The sequence below is a fragment of the Camelus ferus genome, chromosome 18 (genome assembly GCF_009834535.1).
Source record: "Camelus ferus isolate YT-003-E chromosome 18, BCGSAC_Cfer_1.0, whole genome shotgun sequence".
Classification (NCBI taxonomy): domain Eukaryota; kingdom Metazoa; phylum Chordata; class Mammalia; order Artiodactyla; family Camelidae; genus Camelus; species Camelus ferus.
This window is the reverse complement of record NC_045713.1, coordinates 18,710,494-18,727,017: the sequence shown is the minus strand read 5'-3', so window position 1 is coordinate 18,727,017 and position 16,524 is coordinate 18,710,494. Positions and strand designations below refer to the sequence as shown.

The 16,524-nt window shown below is 50.9% G+C and overlaps 2 protein-coding genes across 10 annotated transcripts; one reads left to right on the top strand and one right to left on the bottom strand.

Annotated features, from left to right (window-relative positions):
* Positions 1-81: 81 nt before the first annotated feature.
* On the bottom strand, positions 82-15,368 carry SEPTIN1 (septin 1). Of its 8 annotated transcripts, XM_032460470.1 has the most exons (14): positions 10,191-10,322; positions 8,454-8,505; positions 4,728-4,822; positions 3,675-3,809; positions 3,481-3,571; positions 3,302-3,388; positions 2,938-3,061; positions 2,496-2,630; positions 2,285-2,402; positions 1,545-1,646; positions 1,329-1,428; positions 919-1,084; positions 586-676; positions 82-481 (listed from the first exon to the last, which is right to left on the bottom strand). In XM_032460470.1, exons 4-14 carry the CDS (start codon positions 3,747-3,749, stop codon positions 395-397), a joined length of 1,176 nt encoding a protein of 391 aa, XP_032316361.1. In that variant the 5' UTR covers positions 3,750-3,809; positions 4,728-4,822; positions 8,454-8,505; positions 10,191-10,322; the 3' UTR covers positions 82-394. The 8 variants fall into 8 exon arrangements, with proteins under 8 accessions (XP_032316361.1, XP_032316362.1, XP_032316363.1 ...); XM_032460471.1 differs by lacking the exons at positions 8,454-8,505; positions 10,191-10,322 and adding an exon at positions 15,346-15,368; XM_032460472.1 differs by lacking the exons at positions 8,454-8,505; positions 10,191-10,322 and adding an exon at positions 6,211-6,234.
* Positions 2,310-14,693, top strand: ZNF48 (zinc finger protein 48). Of its 2 annotated transcripts, XM_032460464.1 has the most exons (4): positions 2,310-2,436; positions 4,214-4,271; positions 10,877-10,970; positions 12,115-14,692. In XM_032460464.1, exons 3-4 carry the CDS (start codon positions 10,892-10,894, stop codon positions 13,908-13,910), a joined length of 1,875 nt encoding a protein of 624 aa, XP_032316355.1. In that variant the 5' UTR covers positions 2,310-2,436; positions 4,214-4,271; positions 10,877-10,891; the 3' UTR covers positions 13,911-14,692. The 2 variants fall into 2 exon arrangements, with proteins under 2 accessions (XP_032316355.1, XP_032316354.1); XM_032460463.1 differs by lacking the exons at positions 2,310-2,436; positions 4,214-4,271 and adding an exon at positions 10,073-10,711 and having other exon boundaries at positions 12,115-14,693.
* Positions 15,369-16,524: the final 1,156 nt, after the last annotated feature.

Here is a 16,524-nt window from a genome sequence, read left to right as displayed (position 1 = left end):
GGCCCAGAAGCCTGGGTGGAGCGGTTCCATCCGCTACGCCCGCCACTTATTCCCGCTGGGAAAGAGAAGAGGTGCGAAGCCTCAAAGAAACTAAGTTTTTATTGATGTCTCAGCTTCAGTGAAGTGGAGCAGGGTTATGGGGAGTAGGGGCTGGAAGTGAAGCTCGGGCTCTTTAAGTGGACGGGGCGGGGCCAAGGCGGTGTCGGGGGCGGGGCCAAAGGCGGGGCTACAAACTCCAAGATTGGGAGAAATTGTTAGCCGGTGAATCCCTTGCAAGGGAGGGCTTTACAGTCCGGGGCTCCGGGATTAGGAGCCAGGCAGCCTGGGGCTCGGGGATCGGACAAGAGACGAACTGAAGGCGGAGGTGAGGTAAAGTAGGGCCCCGGCGGGGGCCTCAGAGAGCGTCCGACTGCTCGCCTTGAGCCTGGTTCTGCTGCATCTGGGCCTGCATCTTCTCCAGCATCTCCTGCATGCGGCGCAGCTGTACAGGGCAAGATTGCAGGCGGTGGGACCGGGCGAGGCCAGAGAGGGGCTTCGAAGAGGGCTTGGGGCCCTGGTCGCGGGGGAAGCTAGGTGCTTGCTCACCTCTTCGTCTTTCTCGCGGATCAACTTCTCCGTCTCCGCCAGAGGCAGCATGGGCAGCGGGATCTCTGTGGCGCTCTGGCGGGAGAGCTTACTACGGGGTGTGGGAAAGGGGCAGGAATCAATCAAGGGCTAGAGGCGCGGTTGTGGGTCACGGCCGCGAGGCAGAGCCTAGGCTTTGGCTGGGGTCCAGAAGGTGGACACATGTCCTTCGGGTTAGGGCCTTAAAGCCGTAAGCAAAGTGGGTGAGAAAAGATTCTAGGAGAGAGGTCTGGAAAGTGAAGGCTGGTAAGGGCGGGGCCTTGCAAGCACCTAGGAGTCAGCTCCCGCTCTCACCTCCGGCTGGCTCGATCACGCGCCCCGGGCCGGGCCAGGCTCTGTAGGCAGCGGGCACGGTAGCCCTCATAGAGCAGATCGTGCGTCACCTCCTTCAGGTCCTGCAGGTGTGTCTGTACCAGCATCCGTCGCAGGTTCAGGAAATCGCAGTGATGGGGGTTCTCCACTGGGGGGCGGACCGGCGAGCGTCAGGGAGCTTGTGGTCCAGCCTCATCAGCTGGGTCGGGTCGCCCCAAAGCCCTGCCGCCGCTGTAGCCGAGGGTCCGCAGTTTGCTGCCCAAGGACCCCTCTTTCGGCTCCTAGGATCCCTGGGACCAGAGCTTGCCCCAACTTCACATGTTGGATGTGGCTGACTTGGAGACGGCCTGGGCTGCTTGCTGGCCTCAGAACACATGTCCCGGCTTACTCACCCTCCACGGTGCCCCAGGAGTAGCGTCGTCCCCTCACCGGTCGGGGCCCGTCATCCCTCACTACTTCACATGAACCGACGACTGCGAAAGGAATGCTTTCCTAGAGGGCAGTAGTCAGGGAATCATCCTTGGCCCCCCTTGGGCAGAAACTTCTTGGCTCCCACTTCCACATCTGCCTCCCCTGCTTCTCTGCCCCTTCCTCCTTTGCCTCTGCACCTTCATCTCTGCATCCTGCCTCTTGAAGTCTTCATCTTCATCAGAGTCACAATCAGGGAACTGGTAGATGTTGATCTCCTCCTCCCTCAACTGGTCCCGGATCTTAAAAAAGACAGATGCAGAGATAGTGAGAAACACAGAGGCTGTAAGCCACAGAAATTACATGACCACAGAGAGTGAGATACAGATACAGATAGGGGTTGGTAGAGACAGAGGAAGACATGAAAGACACAGATGGTGAGATGGATATACAGGATGACTGAAAACAAAATCTCAAGACAATGAAAGGCAGAGACCTAGATGATGCAAAACTGAGACAAACAGTTACCCTAACAGGGAAGACAGATGCCTGGGAAGTTTCTAAGAAGTGCGGACACCAAAAGACCAGGAGAGAAAAACATAAGCAGGCACATGGGAGAGGGCTCCAAAGACACTGGGGCTGGGAAGGTGGTCAGCACCCCGGGGCAGAGAGATAAAAGGGGGTCATCATGTCTATGTCCCTGCCCTCATACAGGCCTTAGCCAAGCATCCAGTCTAGGGATTCTATTCTGAGCCTCCAGAGACATGGCTCCCTTAGGCAGCTTATGTCCCACCTTTCTCAGAAACCTCCCACAATCTAGCCTGACACATCAAGCTCCAAAAAGGCTACCCCAAGATCAAAGAAGTCAAAAGCTGAGTATGGGTTTGATCATGACTTCTGGCTTCATGTGGGGCCAAAGGTCAGAGGCCACCACACACACCTTCTGCTTGAGGGCCTGTGTTTCCTTAGGCATCAGGGCATCTGCTTTGCCAATGACCGGAATGATGTTGACCTTCTCGTGCACCGCCCGGAGGAAGGCCACATCTAGAGGCCGGAGCCTGCACCCAGGGATTGGTCCCATCTCAGTCTCAGGTACAGAGATCCCCCCTCATCCCTCCCAAATGCCCCAACCCCCAGGGTGCCCTCCAGACCCCCGGCCAAAGGGTGAGATGAAATAGAGGCAGCAGTGGACACGGGTATCCTGAATGTTCTTCCGGTTCAGGCCACTCTCATCCCGAAGATACTGCTCAAATTGCTCCTCAATGAAGCGCACCACGGGCAGCCAGCTGGGGCGTGGAGAGAGAGCAGGCAGTCAGAGATCAGGGACCACAGGCAGGGAAGGGGGCAGGGGAGCCAGGACTGTGGGGGTGGGAAGTAGTTTCTTTGGCTCCAACCAAAGACATCAGAGGAAACTGGCAGGTGAGATGTCGGAAAGCAATGGGCACTTTGGGCCACAAGGCCACCAGAAATGGGCCCCACCTTTGGGATCAGGGTTGGGGCAGCCAGGGTAGACCAGCCCTGTATCTAACCCCTCAGTCCCCACAGAATAGCCACGTTGGGAAGCTGAGCCCCATACCCTCCCCTACTCCTTACCAGTCTGAACAATCCACTGAGTCCCCAAAGCCAGGTGTGTCCACCAAGGTCAGCTTCACTTTAATACCTCCCTCCTCGATTTCCACACCCTGACGCTCGATGGTCAGGGTTTGTGTCAAGCGGGCTATGAGGATGGGGAGACATCAGGGAGCTAGGTAGGGGTCTGAGGCAGGACTGATTTCCTTAGGCTCTCAGTTGCCCCCACACATTTTTCAGTGGAGGAGACTGGGTCTCAGAGAAAATCAGAGAGCTGCCTGAGTCCCCCAGAACATCATGGGAGACCCAGATGGGAAGGAAAAGAGTGCAGCCTGGGGACACAGGAGGGATCAGAGTGCCTGGAGAGCATGGGGTGGGGCTGTCTTACCACTGGCCTCTGGTACTTGCCGATCCTCATAGAGGTTGGTGAGAAACAGGCTGTTGATGAGGGTGGATTTTCCCAGGCCTGACTCTCCTGAAGACAGGACAGAACCAACTGATCAGGTGAGAGGACAGCCAAGGTCTCTTGAGGACCCCTTGCCAGGCCCCTCTTCCAAACCCCCAGACCTGCCACCATGAGTGTGAAGTCAAACCCCTTCTTGACGGACTTGCGGTGCAGCTGATTGGGGAGGGCGGCGAAACCCACATACTCCTTGTCCTGTTGGGGGGGGGCGTGATATGAGGCTGCTGAGGGCTGAAGGCAGGGCCCCCAGTGCAACTTGATCTTGGGGTTAGGAGAAGTCAGCCTACTGTGGCTTGACCTGGGCCTGGCTTCCTTGGGGGGTTGGGCGCTGGAAGCATAGATGCCTGGATTCCTGGGCATAAAGACTCACCATGGCCCCGATAGCTGTCGCTGCACCTGCTGTCTCTCTCCACTTCCTCTGGTGGGCAGGAAGCTGAGAGCAGCAAACAAGGGGGCGGGCAATGTAGGAACCTGAGATGCTCGAACTGGCCCAGAGAGGTGGGAAGAGCCAAGACTAAGAATACCTGGGGTCCTCACTTCCTGGATCCCTTTGCCTATCACCCCTTTAGAAAGCTTCAACCCCTCTATTCTCTGTATTCCTTTGTTCCAAGCCCGAGTGTAGCCCCATCACCCTGGTGGAAGGGAGGGTATCGGCAGAGAGGAAGGAAGCGGGTTGGTCTCTCTAGCAAGTGAGATGGAGGCTTTGACAGGGATGGTTTTTAAAAAAAAAAAAAAGTTTCAAGTGTCTGAGTAGACCAAAAGCCATAACAAGAATGGAGTGTGGGTGGGAGGGGCTGTCAATTTTCCTCACCAGCTCATGCATTGGATTCTTTAAAGGACTTCAGGTCTTTGGATACCACCACCAGAGAGAACTTTCTTCAGGATCCTGGCCAAGGTACTCCCCTGCTCGAAACCCTTCAGAGGCTTCCCGGTGACCTCTGAACAAGTCTGAGTTCTGATCTGGCAGCCTTCCCCATCTGACCTCATAACCCCATCCTGCACTCACACTTAGTGAGTGCCACATCCTTGGCTCTGCTCACATTGAGCTTTTCCTTCTTCTGCACCAGGTGAATTCCTCTTCATCCTTCAAAGATTTTTTTTTTTTTGCATTTATTTATTTATTTATTTATTTATTTATTTATTTATTTATTTATTTATATTGAGGTATAGTCAGTTTACAGTGTAGTGTCAATTTCTGGTGTACAGCACAATATCCTTCAAGGATTTGATTCAAAGGGCTCTTCTTCCTCTTCTATGAAATCTTACCCACCCACCCGAGGCAGAGTCATTTTTCCATCCTCTGGACCCCTGGCACCTTTCACAGGCCCTTCCAATGCCCACGTTTGCTTACCAGACTGTGGCTGTCTCTTCTACTCCCAGCTGAGCTTTCTGAGGGAAGTGACCATGTCTTCCTAATTTCTGTATCCCCAGTGTCTTGCACAGCACCTGACACAAAGAAGGTGCCAGTAAATAATGTACTAGATGAATGAATGCGTGTAAAAATGAGTGAGTGAAGTTAGTCAGGGACAAAGCTGGGAGGCTGCAGAACATATAAAAGAAGGTTTGCTTTGGAGTCAGAAAGAATTTTCTAAACCACAGCTCTACCGCTTAGTATGTGACCCTGGGCAAGTCATTTGACCTCTCTGAACTCCATTTTCTTCATAGTAAGATGAAATGCACACATTTCCACTCACTCATCAGGACTCAGAGTGGTTTTGGATGATGTGTGCTTTGGAGTCAATCAGATACATATACCCTGTACCCTGTATACATACCTAAGCTTTAGCATTTATTAACTGAGTGACCTCTCTGAGCCTTTAAAGATAGTCTTCTTACTATGGTCTTGCTTGATCTGGATCCCGCCTACTGCTCCAACCCCATTTCCTTTCTCCACTCCTCCTGGTTCTATTTATTATTTCCCTTTTGGCCCATTATTGACTAAATTGTGCTCCCTGCCTTGAATTCATGTGTTGGAGCCCTAACCCCCCATGTGATTATATTTGGAGATAGGACCTTTAAGAGGTAATTAAGGTTAAATGAGGTCATAAGGGTGGGGCCCTGATCCGATAGGTCTGGTGTCCTTATAACAAGAGACATCGGCAATCTGTCTCTGTACATGTGAGCACACAGTGAGAAGGCAGCGGTCTGCACCCCGAGGAAAGAGGCCTCACCAGAAATGAACCCTGCTGGCATTTTGATCTTGGACTTCCAGTCTCCAGAACTATGAGAAAATAAATACCTGTTGTTTAAGACTAGTCTGTGGTATTCTGTTATGGCAGCCTGAGGCGACTAACACAGGCTCATGGCTCACTCCTTTCCCCTCCTCACTTTAAGGCAACCACTCTAATGTGCTTAATGTGTAATTTTTAAATTTGCATATATTTTGAAAAATGCATAGTATACAGTACATGTTTACACAAATGGTAATATATATAGAGATGAATATATATTTCTGTTAACTTTTCATTCAGCACTATTTTTAAAGACCCATCCATGTTGCCATCCATTTACCTTATCTTTACTTCAACCTCATTTCTAGTACTGCCACCTTCATGTAACCCTGGGAAAATCACCTCTCTGGGCCTTACTTTCCTCATCTGTCAAATGGAATTGGAAGCTCCTCCCATACTGAATTCACAAAATCTGTGCAAGTTTCATATGATAATACACATATAGTGATTAAGAGCTCTGTGATCCTATTAACTGTGTGAATTTGGGCATCTTACTTTAACCTCTTGTGACTTAGTTTCTTTATCTGTTAAATGGTAGCATTAATAATTTTACCTTACAGGGTCATGATGAGGATTATATGCCTGACACACATGCCTTCATACCTGGCGTAGGAGATGAGCTCACATAGACTGCTAGTTATTGCTATAACATGAGCTGAGGGGTGTGACTGTGCCACCGGCTCCAACTCAGTGACTGCTCTTCTGGATTAGCTGCTGAGAATCCAGACACAGTGAATCAGTCACAGTTGTTGCCCTCTGGGGAGACAGAGACAGCCACAAGTAAGTGTGACACACAGCACTGGTGCTAAAAATACAGTGTAATAAGGAGATAAACAGAGTTCTTTGAAAGGCCAAGGGAGGGATAATTATACCCTTCCCCACTGCACCACAACCCTTCCTCCTGCATTTCTCATCAGGCTGAGCAGCCCTACTGACTTAGTTAAAACTCTGAACACCCACCTCCCTTGCTCTCCGCAAGTATATCCAATCAGTTTCCAATTCCTTCCTATCAATGAGAAAAATTGGTCCCTTCCTCTCTACACTCTTCACCCTTTTGCCCTTGCACTGGGTTCAGGCTCTAATCAGCTCTTCCCTAAATTATTCAACAACCTTTAAGAAAATAACATGTACACACCTGTCAGAATGGCTATCATCAAAAAGACCACAAATAACAAATCTTGGTGAGGATGTGGCAAAAAGGGAACCTCTGTACATTGTTGGTGGGAATGTAAATTGCTGCAGCCACTGTAGAAAACAGTATGGAGGTTCTGCAAAGAACTAAAAATAGAACCACCATATGACCCAGCAATTCCAGTCCTGGGTATATACTGGAAGAAAATGAAAACACTAATTTGAAAAGATGCATGCACCCCAATATTCATGCAGCAGTATTTACAATAGCCAAGACATGGAAGCAACTTAAGTGTCCATCAACAGATGAATGGCTAAAGGATATATATATCACATTATATATTATATAATACATGTAATTATATATAATGGAATACTACTTAGCCATAAAAAGAATGAAATTTTCCCATTTGCAACAACATGGATAGACCTGGGAGGGTATTATGCTTAGCGAAATAAGTCAGAGAAAGAAAGACAAACATTGTATATTACCACTTATGTGTGGAATCTAAAAAATAAAACTAGTGAATATAACAAAAAAGAAACATACTCACAGATACAGAGAACAAACTAGTGGTTACCAGTGGGCAAGGGAAGGGGGAGGCGTAAGACGAGTAGGGGATTAGGAGATACAAACTACCAGGTATAAAATAAATAAGCTGCAAGGATATATTGTACACCACAGGAAATATAGCCAATATTTTATAACTATAAATGGAACATAATTTTAAAACTTGTGAATCACTATTTGTACACCTGAAACTTACATAATATTGTAAATCAATTATATCTCAATAAAAAATGAAAAAAACAGGCATATCATTTATTTGCTGTATAACCAACACATAGTCTCATAGAAAAATTAGCAAATGCAAGTGGTTAGAAAAATTTACCTCTCATATTAGTACCATGATATAACCTCATTTTGATTTTGTATTCTTCTAAATTTTCTCATATGCCCATACATATGAATAATTATAGTCACAAAACTAGGATCATACTGGAACTTTAGAAACCTGTTTTTATTCTGTACACCTTTCTATGATCATGAATACACATCTGCATTAACATTTTTAGAGCTGCTTAGTATTTGGGTTGATACCAGTTCTTCCCTGTGATAAACAGTGCTGAGCTGGGATGAATACGTTTGTGGTGCTATCATTATGCACTTGTCCAACCATTTCCTTGGGCCTCATCTCTATACAGGGAATTACTGAATCAAAGGAAGTCACATATTTAAAGCATATGTGCATATTAACAAATACCCTGCAGAATGGGTTCTCGGCTGGTCTTTGGTTTAAGTGTAGGAATGACATGAATTAGTAGTAACACAGTATTCCATTTACATGCTTATTAACCCCAACAAATTATGCCCAATTATTCATGTGATAAGGTTTGGGGCCTGTTTAGAGAAAGGAAGAGTCTTGAGTTTCCAGTGGGACAGTGTACGGTGGACAGCAGTTTTCCCATTTAATAATCATCTGGATTAGTTATTTTTCATCTCACCATCATATCTTCATAGCTACCTATGCCCTACCAGGCAGTCCTGGGGGGGGGCTTCTATATGTTTAGAACTGAGTTCAGGTTCAGACCTAGTAACTCCAGGATTCATCTCAAGAGCTAGCTCTACAAGTGAGTATGGCATGTGGGCTGGCCAGTCTTTGGGGGGTTTCCTACAAGAGGGACTGGCTCTTTGCCATTTGGTGCCCTCTTACCTCTGTTTCCCAGCACTTGTGCCTGGTACACGCTGGACCCATCAGGAAATGTCTGGAACAAATGATTAACTTACCATCCTATCTTTAGCTTCCACTACTTTGCTATTATGTAAACTCATGACACATTGAAACAGAACTATTCTGTTTTTTCCTCTTTGAGGGTAGGTCATAACCATCTTTGGATTCCAAGCTTCCAGCACACAGCAGGTTTTCCTTGAGTGCATGGGCCACTGTTTATTTCATTCCCTGTCTAGAGTTCTTCATTCAAGGCCCACTTCAGCCAGACTTTGCTGAAATCTTAGCTGTTCTGAAACAATCAGCTCAAAAATGCCACCTTCTTCCTTGCTTACTTCAGCCCAAAGAGTAATTTCTGCTATTTTTTACTAAGTGCTTTACACATATTATCCTCAACCATTCAAATTAGGTATTATCATTTCAGGAAACAGAAGTAACTTCCCTAAGGTTAAACAGTAGCAAATGACAAGGCCAGGAATCAAACTCTGCATGAATGACCTTAAAAAGTGTCCACAGCCACTAAACTCTCCAGGTCTCTCTCTTTCTGCACTACATTCCTATCAAATCTTTCTTCATTAGGTCAGTATAGAATCTGTCACAACATCTGCCCACCTCCTACCCGGCCGAGAGCTCCCTGAGGGGTTTCTTTGTATTTCTAGGTCTTAGACAGTGTCTAAATTATTGGTTGGTGATTCATAAGTATGTGTTGATTCATTTGTGGTCCCTGTTTATCAGTGTCTAACATTCATGCATACCAGGTACCTAGAACCATCTAGACTCATTCCCACAAATTAGGCTTCTTCCTGCTCTCCCACACTATCTTGAATCAGTACATGTAACTCTCTAATGCCCTAACAGTTCTTATTTGTCATAATTTGTGTACTAGCCCTTTAAACTGGTAGCATCCCAAGGACAACTCTTACATGTGTTTCACCTCTGTATCAAACTCTTGGCATAACACTGAGGCGCTAATAAATGTGAATTAATACGCAAATCTTTTTACACTTCTCCATCATTAGATGGGCATCAGACACTTCCAGGCACCCCACCTGCTCCCCAAAGGCAAGCTTGCCCAGAGTACAGATACTGGGGAATCATGCCCCTGGGACCACTACAACACAGCCCTAGCCAGGGGCCCACCAAGCTGGGAAACAGGGTTTCATGTTTTAGCCTCTTCCTGGGCTTTGCCTTTGTAGGGCTGTCGACCTGTCCCTAGTCTCCTCAGGGCTTCTTTCTTTGTGTCTGTCTCTTTGTCTCTGCCTGTTTCGGTCTTTATTCCACTGCCTCTGGGCCTGTTTCTCTCCAGGTTCCCTGCCTTTCCTTGCAGTTCCTCCAACTCTGTTTCAGTCACTTTATATCTCTTATCTGTTTCCGCATCTCTTTGTTTCTGGCAGCCAATCTTCTGCTCCTGTATTTTTGATCGGCTGCAGTCTCACTGTCTCTCCGCTTTTGCAGCCTCTCTCACCCTGGGCTCTTAAAATACGACTTTGTGAGGCTCGGGGCCCAGGTCTAATTCCATCAGGCTGCCTCTCCACAGCACGCTGGTGTCTGCCACTAGCTTCTGTTCCTGCCTTGGTCTCCCCCAGCTTAGCCCCCACCCGCAGCCCCCGGCCTCTCCGACCAGCCCCGCTTTGTTTCCTGTGTCTCGGCGCCCCGCCCCTGCCCCGTCTGGGGTCTCCGCCGCCCTCTGCCGCCCTTTGTCTGCCTTGGTCTTTCCCCCACCCCTTTCTCTGGGTCCGTCTTTGGATCTCTTTGTCTCTCCGGGCTGGGGTGGTTGGCGCTGTCGGCCAGCTCCGGGGGTCGGCGCGGGTGGCCTGACACAGCGACAATTAGGAAGCTCTTCGGCCCTCCTCGCTCAGCTCCAACCCAGGAGGCACACGGTTAAAACCACCGAGTTCGGGCATCTGTCCTCGGCTCAGAGTAACCCTCTCCACGGCACGCGGCGCCCGCCGGACACCGAGCTCCGGAGGACGCAGGCGGCCGCCACAGGCGTGCAGCTCCTCCAAGGTCCTAGAGCGGCTCGGTGCCGCCCGGCGCTTCCGCTTCCCGTCCCCGCCCCCGGCGGCAGCCCCCGGGACGCCTGGGTCCGAGCCCCCTCCCCGTTTGGCGCCGAGCCCGCATACCCGAGCCGCCGGCGGCTCGGACACCGGGGCCCCGCCGAGGAGCTCCGGAGGGCGCCGGGGTGGCGGCGGCGGCGGCGGTTGGAGGGGAAGGAGGCGGCTGAGTGCCGGAAGGAGCAGCAGGTGCAGGGGTGGTGGGCGGCACGGGCGGGGGTCACCGGGAGCCGCGCCCGCACCTCGGATCTGGACGCTGCCCGGTGCCCCGCACCGGCCGGCAGAGGGCAGCGGCAGGGCGCCGCCGTCCGCACATGGCTGTGTGACCGTAGAATTGTCTGTCCCCTTGCTCAGAGCGGCGTACCGGCGATGCAGCGCGCGGTGGGGTCCTGGGGCCCGGATCTCCGTGGCCCAGAGGACAGGGAGCAGCTGAGAGGCGCCCGCACAGGTGAGGGCCGAGGCGGCGCGCCGCCATGGGCAGGTAATGGCGGGGTGGGGACTCCGGAGCTGGGCTCTACCTGGCCCAGACCCAGAAAAATCGGACATGAACTGTGCAACCAGGGAGAAAGGGGGAAGGGAGCAAAAGCCGAAGGAGGGAGCCAGTGTTTCTGAGCACCTACTACGCATCAGGTCACGAGGGGCATCATTTCAAGGACTTCCCCTCCCCGACAGGCATCACCATCCTCACTGCCTCTATCCTACTTCAGGCCTCATTCTGTCTAATCCTGGCAATTGCAGCAATCTCCCCTCAGCCCTTTTCTCTCTGTGTAGTCACAATGATCTAAGTCCAGATCTAATCCTGTCTCCCTTCACAAAAACCTTCCCTTGCTCCCTCTGCCTACTAATTAAAAACCTTAGCCTAGTGTTCAATTCAGATGATACATGCTTAATCTAATTCCAGCATCCCTTTCCAGCTTTATCTTCCATTCCTTTCCATGGTTTACTCTTTTCTATGCTGTGAAAACCCAGCCCTATCTATTTCCTCTCTGCTGTGACAGCACAGTTATTCTAAGCCTGCAATCATAATTATTTGTGTTTTATCTCCTACCAACCCGAAGCATCTTGAGGGACAGGTGTGTGTCTGGGTCCTCTCAGGTATACATAAGACGACTGAAGAAATAAATTACAGAATGCGCTAATATAAAAAAGATATAATATAATTAGCGAGTACTGGTTTTCCAAATAGAGACAATATAATGTAGGGCTTAACACAGTCTTGGGAATCAGACAGACCCGAGTTAGAAACCTGGTTTTACTACTTTCTAACCTTAATAGCCTTGAGCTAGTGACTTAAATTCTCCAAGTCTCTCCATGTCTATAAAATGGGGATAGTAACAGTATTACCTCATAGGATTGTTCACAAGGATTCAGTAATGCTTAGTTAAGTTATTGGCACATACGAAGGGCAATGGTAAAAAGAAGTTACTGTTATTGAGAGGCACAGACAATATGTGCTTCAGAAATTCAGAGGAGCAAGAGCAAGAGAGATCCTTGTGACCACAGACTGTCAAGGACACCTTCTTGGGGAGGCTGCAGTGGAAGATAGGGCCTGAGCCAAAGGGCAGATCTGCAACTCCCTTTTCTTTCCCCAGGTCTAGGGAGTGAGAATGCAGAAATTTCTCAGCCGGATGAGTATGATCATGCCCCACAGGAGGATGACCTGGGGTTCAAGGAAGAGGAAGATTTGGCCCCAGGTCATGAAGTAGGAAATGCCTCTCTCAAACCCGAAGGCATCCAGACCTGGGATGACTTGTGGGTCCAGAGAGAGGGACCTGGAAAACCTCAGGCTCGGGACAGAGGCCCCCGGCTCCTCGGAGAACCACGCTGGGGCCAGGTTAGTGATCGGGCTGCTGTGTGTGGTGAGTGTGGCAAGAGTTTTCGGCAGATGTCAGATCTGGTGAAACACCAGCGGACCCACACAGGGGAGAAGCCCTACAAGTGCGGGGTCTGTGGCAAGGGCTTTGGGGATAGCTCTGCCCGGATCAAACACCAGCGAACTCATAGCGGTGAAAAGCCCTACAGAGCCCGACCACCAGCCCAGGGTCCCCCAAAGATTCCTCGGTCCAGGATCCCTGCTGGTGAGCGCCCCACTATCTGCGGGGAATGTGGCAAGAGCTTCCGGCAGAGTTCTGACCTGGTGAAACACCAGCGGACACACACGGGTGAGAAGCCATACAAGTGTGGCATCTGTGGCAAGGGCTTTGGCGACAGTTCTGCCCGCATAAAGCATCAGCGGACACACCGGGGGGAGCAGCCCCCTCGGCCTGTGGTGTCCCGACGGCAGCCATCCCGAGCGGCCATGGCAGCTGCACAGGGACCTAAGGCCCAGGACAAGCCATATATCTGCACTGATTGTGGAAAAAGATTTGTGCTCAGTTGCAGCCTCCTGAGCCACCAGCGCAGTCACCTAGGGCCCAAACCTTTTGGCTGCGACGTGTGTGGAAAGGAATTTGCCCGGGGCTCAGATCTGGTGAAGCATCTGCGAGTGCACACAGGAGAGAAGCCCTACCTCTGCCCTGAGTGTGGCAAGGGCTTTGCTGACAGCTCTGCCCGGGTCAAGCACCTCCGTACCCACAGTGGTGAGAGGCCTCACGCCTGTCCGGAATGTGACCGCACCTTCAGCCTCAGCTCCACCCTTCTCCGCCACCGCCTCACTCACATGGAGCCCCAGGACTTCAGCTTCCCGGGCTACCCTCTGGCCCCCCTGATCCCCAGCCCACCCCCCAGCTCAAGCCCACCTCCCCTCGGCACCAGCCCCCCGCTGACGCCTCGAAGTCCTTCACACTCAGGTGATGGCCCTTTTGGCCTGCCTGGCTTGGAGCCAGAGCCTGGGGGCCCACAGGCTGGGGAGCCACCCCCACCACTGGCGGGTGACAAGCCCCACAAGTGCCCTGAGTGTGGCAAGGGCTTCCGCCGAAGCTCGGACCTGGTGAAACACCATCGCGTACATACGGGGGAAAAACCCTACCTCTGCCCTGAATGCGGCAAGGGTTTTGCCGACAGCTCGGCCCGAGTCAAGCACCTCCGCACCCACCGTGGTGAACGGGCTCGGCCACCACCATCATCCACTCTCCTGAGGCCACATAACCCCCCTGGCCCAGCACCCACAACCCCTCGATCCCGAGTCCGGGCCCAGCCCTCCGGACCCAGCCAGCCCCATGTATGTGGCTTCTGTGGGAAGGAGTTTCCCCGGAGCTCAGATCTGGTCAAACATAGGCGAACACACACTGGGGAGAAGCCATACAAGTGTGCAGAATGTGGCAAGGGTTTTGGTGACAGTTCTGCCCGTATCAAGCACCAGCGTGGGCACCTGGTCCTGAGGCCCTTTGGGACAGGGGATGGTCGGGCAAGGCCCCTGAAAGAGGAGCCACCAACGGGACTAGAATGATGGGGTCTAGGGAGGGTGGAGGCCCAGGAGACCAAAAGGAGGGTATCTGCTGCTTAAGCAGAGAAGAAAGGGCCTGGGAGGTGGTGGGAGGGAGAAGGAGGGGAAGAAACGGGAGAAAGGAGTGAATAGATAGAGACAGAGATTGGAGACAATGACCTTGAAGCTCAGGAAATTGTCCTGGCTGGGCTCAGTCAGGACCTTGCCAGTGTGGTCTATGCCCCCAGCTTTTAGAACACTGCCTACTATACAGAAGACACTCAATAAGTATTTGTTGAATGAATAAACTGGCCTTAGCCTGAGGGCCATTAACTCCTTAAAGAATTCCTGCTGCCTCTTAACCTATTAATTGATTCCTCCCAACCTTGCCCCTGGAAGACCAGCACCCTGAACCAGGATTTGTTAGACCTGTTGAGCTGCAACAATGAGAGTTACGAGGTTTGTGGTGACAGAGCGAGGCAGGGCCATCTTGAGCTCTGAAGCAGGCAGTACCCAGCCTCAGGCCACTAGACACAGTCTTAGGCAGGAAGGGCCACTTGGACAGACACCAGACCTATCTGCGCTGGAGAAGCCCAACCCATCCTGACATCTGGACACTGGCAGAATAGAGCAGAGACAGCAGAAGGACATCCACTCTGGATGCTAAGCCCAGGTCCTCCTGGCAGGCATCAGCAGAGACACACTGGCTTGGAGGGCAGTACTTGAGTGAGGAGAGGCCAGGGAAGCACCAAGACCCTACAGTCACATCTCTGTGTCTCCTTGCCAATAAACTGCTTTTTGTCTGAGGTTTGGACTCGTGTGTGCATGGTGAGGGGTGAAAAATGTACCCAAGGGTCACCACAGGCAAAACCTACAAGCCATGTGTAAACTTGACCTCTGGGCCCGTCAAATAAAGAAGTTGGCTCCTCATAGCTGCTTTCTAGCTCTGATAACTGGTTAAAAAACGGCAACCAGGTCTGTCAGCTGATGCCCTAGACCTGAATTCTGCCTGCCCACAGGCGCCACCTACACCACAGCATCAGGCGCGACCCTTAAAAGGAAAAACACAACGGCACGGGGTAAGAGAGGAGGGAGAGAGAGTGTGTGTGTCGGGGGGGGGGGGGGGGCGGGATTCCTTGAGCGCTGTTGCTACGGCGACAGGTGGGGGGGGGAATGTGGCGGGCCTGTCTGATGCTCTGCCTTCTGGGAACCCCACCACCCTGCGACCCTTTTTTATTTGTCAAGAAGCAGGTCATTTGGCTGCAGAGCCCAAAAGGAGGGCAAAGGGGAAGGCCTCTTTATCCCCTGGAAAAGGCAACGTATTTCCCAGCCACCCATGCATCATTAGGTGCAGGACTCCAATTCCTAGCTTTTTCCGAGGAGGGCGCCAATAGGGAGGAAGAAGGAACTGACCTGATTGGCTAGGGACAAAAAAAAAAGACTAGGGCGGTTCACCCACCTAAGAAACGAAGTCTATGACTGCCCTGCAACTTCGCCGCCTAGGCGTCTCAGCTAATTTGCGTGCAGGAATGAGCCTGGGTAGAATCTCTCGCGAGATCTTAACCATCGCCCGGGCTTCCCTAGAAACCAATGAAAGCTTGCTGCTGCACGGCTCCTCCCAGTCCTTCCACCCCTGCCAAGTTGTCACATACGCTCCGTAACCCAAGAATTTTGAGTTCTGTTCTGGGGTTCTTCGCGGCTTCCGTCCTTCAGTGCACACACACCCATAGATCTGAATGGAGGCCTCTTGGGGCTTTAGGAAGATAATGCTGGTTTCTGTGTCTCCCCTCCCTACCAGGTTGGCCTCCAAGCTAGTCTGCAATGAACTCTGTAAAATTGTATCTGACCATGTCACTCCCCTAATTAAAAACCCTGCTGTATCTCTGCATGTCCTCTAATAAAACTTACCTCCTAAGCTGGCATTCAAGGCCTTCCACTATGTGATTTCAGCCCTGGGCTTCTTAAATGTTCTGTTTACTTAACTTGGAATGCTGCCGACCCCGCCCTTGTTAACCTAACCAAACACTTCAAGCATTATTTCCTCCCGGAAGCCTTCCCTAAACCTCCCCACTGGACCCCCTTCATCTGAGCACTTAACATACCGAGAGCGTCTTTAGGATAGAGACTCAACAGCATTACTTACTGTGTGCTGGGTAGTGAGCATAGAAGGATGAGTAAGACGAAGTTTCTGCCATCAGTTTCCAAGCAGAAGATAGACAATGAACAACTATTTTCAAGTGTAAAGACTATGCAGAAAGCATGCATGCATGCAGGAGAGAATCCTCTGACCCTACATGGTCCAGTGCCTCTCCAAAGAAGTGGTAATTATGACATAAAGACTGATTTGGATTAAGCTAAGAAAGGAGGAGGTGGGAGATGGGATGGGGGGGGGGTGGCGTGTTCTAGGCAGAATAAAGAGTGCGCACCAAGTCCTTGAGGATTCAAGAACTTAAGTAAACTTCTAGTGAGGCTGAAGACACACAGTGAAATGCAGAGTAGTGAAGAGTAAGATAAAGACTTTCCCAAATTCAACTTTCTACTTCCCAGTCCTAAAACGGGCCTGGCACACAATAGGCCTCACTAAATACTTTTTGTTTCCTTGGATGTGCTCTTCACAAGAGTTCACGGTTCTACAAGC

Coding starts and splice junctions, on each gene's coding strand:
- ZNF48 (XM_032460463.1), top strand. CDS start 10,892: ATGCAGCGCGCGGTGGGGTCCTGGGGCCCGGATCTCCGTGGCCCAGAG. Junction 10,971..12,114: donor GCTGAGAGGCGCCCGCACAG/GTGAGGGCCGAG, acceptor TTCTTTCCCCAG/GTCTAGGGAGTGAGAATGCA.
- SEPTIN1 (XM_032460465.1), bottom strand. CDS start 3,736: ATGCCCAGGAATCCAGGCATCTATGCTTCCAGCGCCCAACCCCCCAAG. Junction 1,085..1,328: donor CTCCTGGGGCACCGTGGAGG/GTGAGTAAGCCG, acceptor TCCGCCCCCCAG/TGGAGAACCCCCATCACTGC. Junction 677..918: donor CGTGATCGAGCCAGCCGGAG/GTGAGAGCGGGA, acceptor CACACCCCGTAG/TAAGCTCTCCCGCCAGAGCG.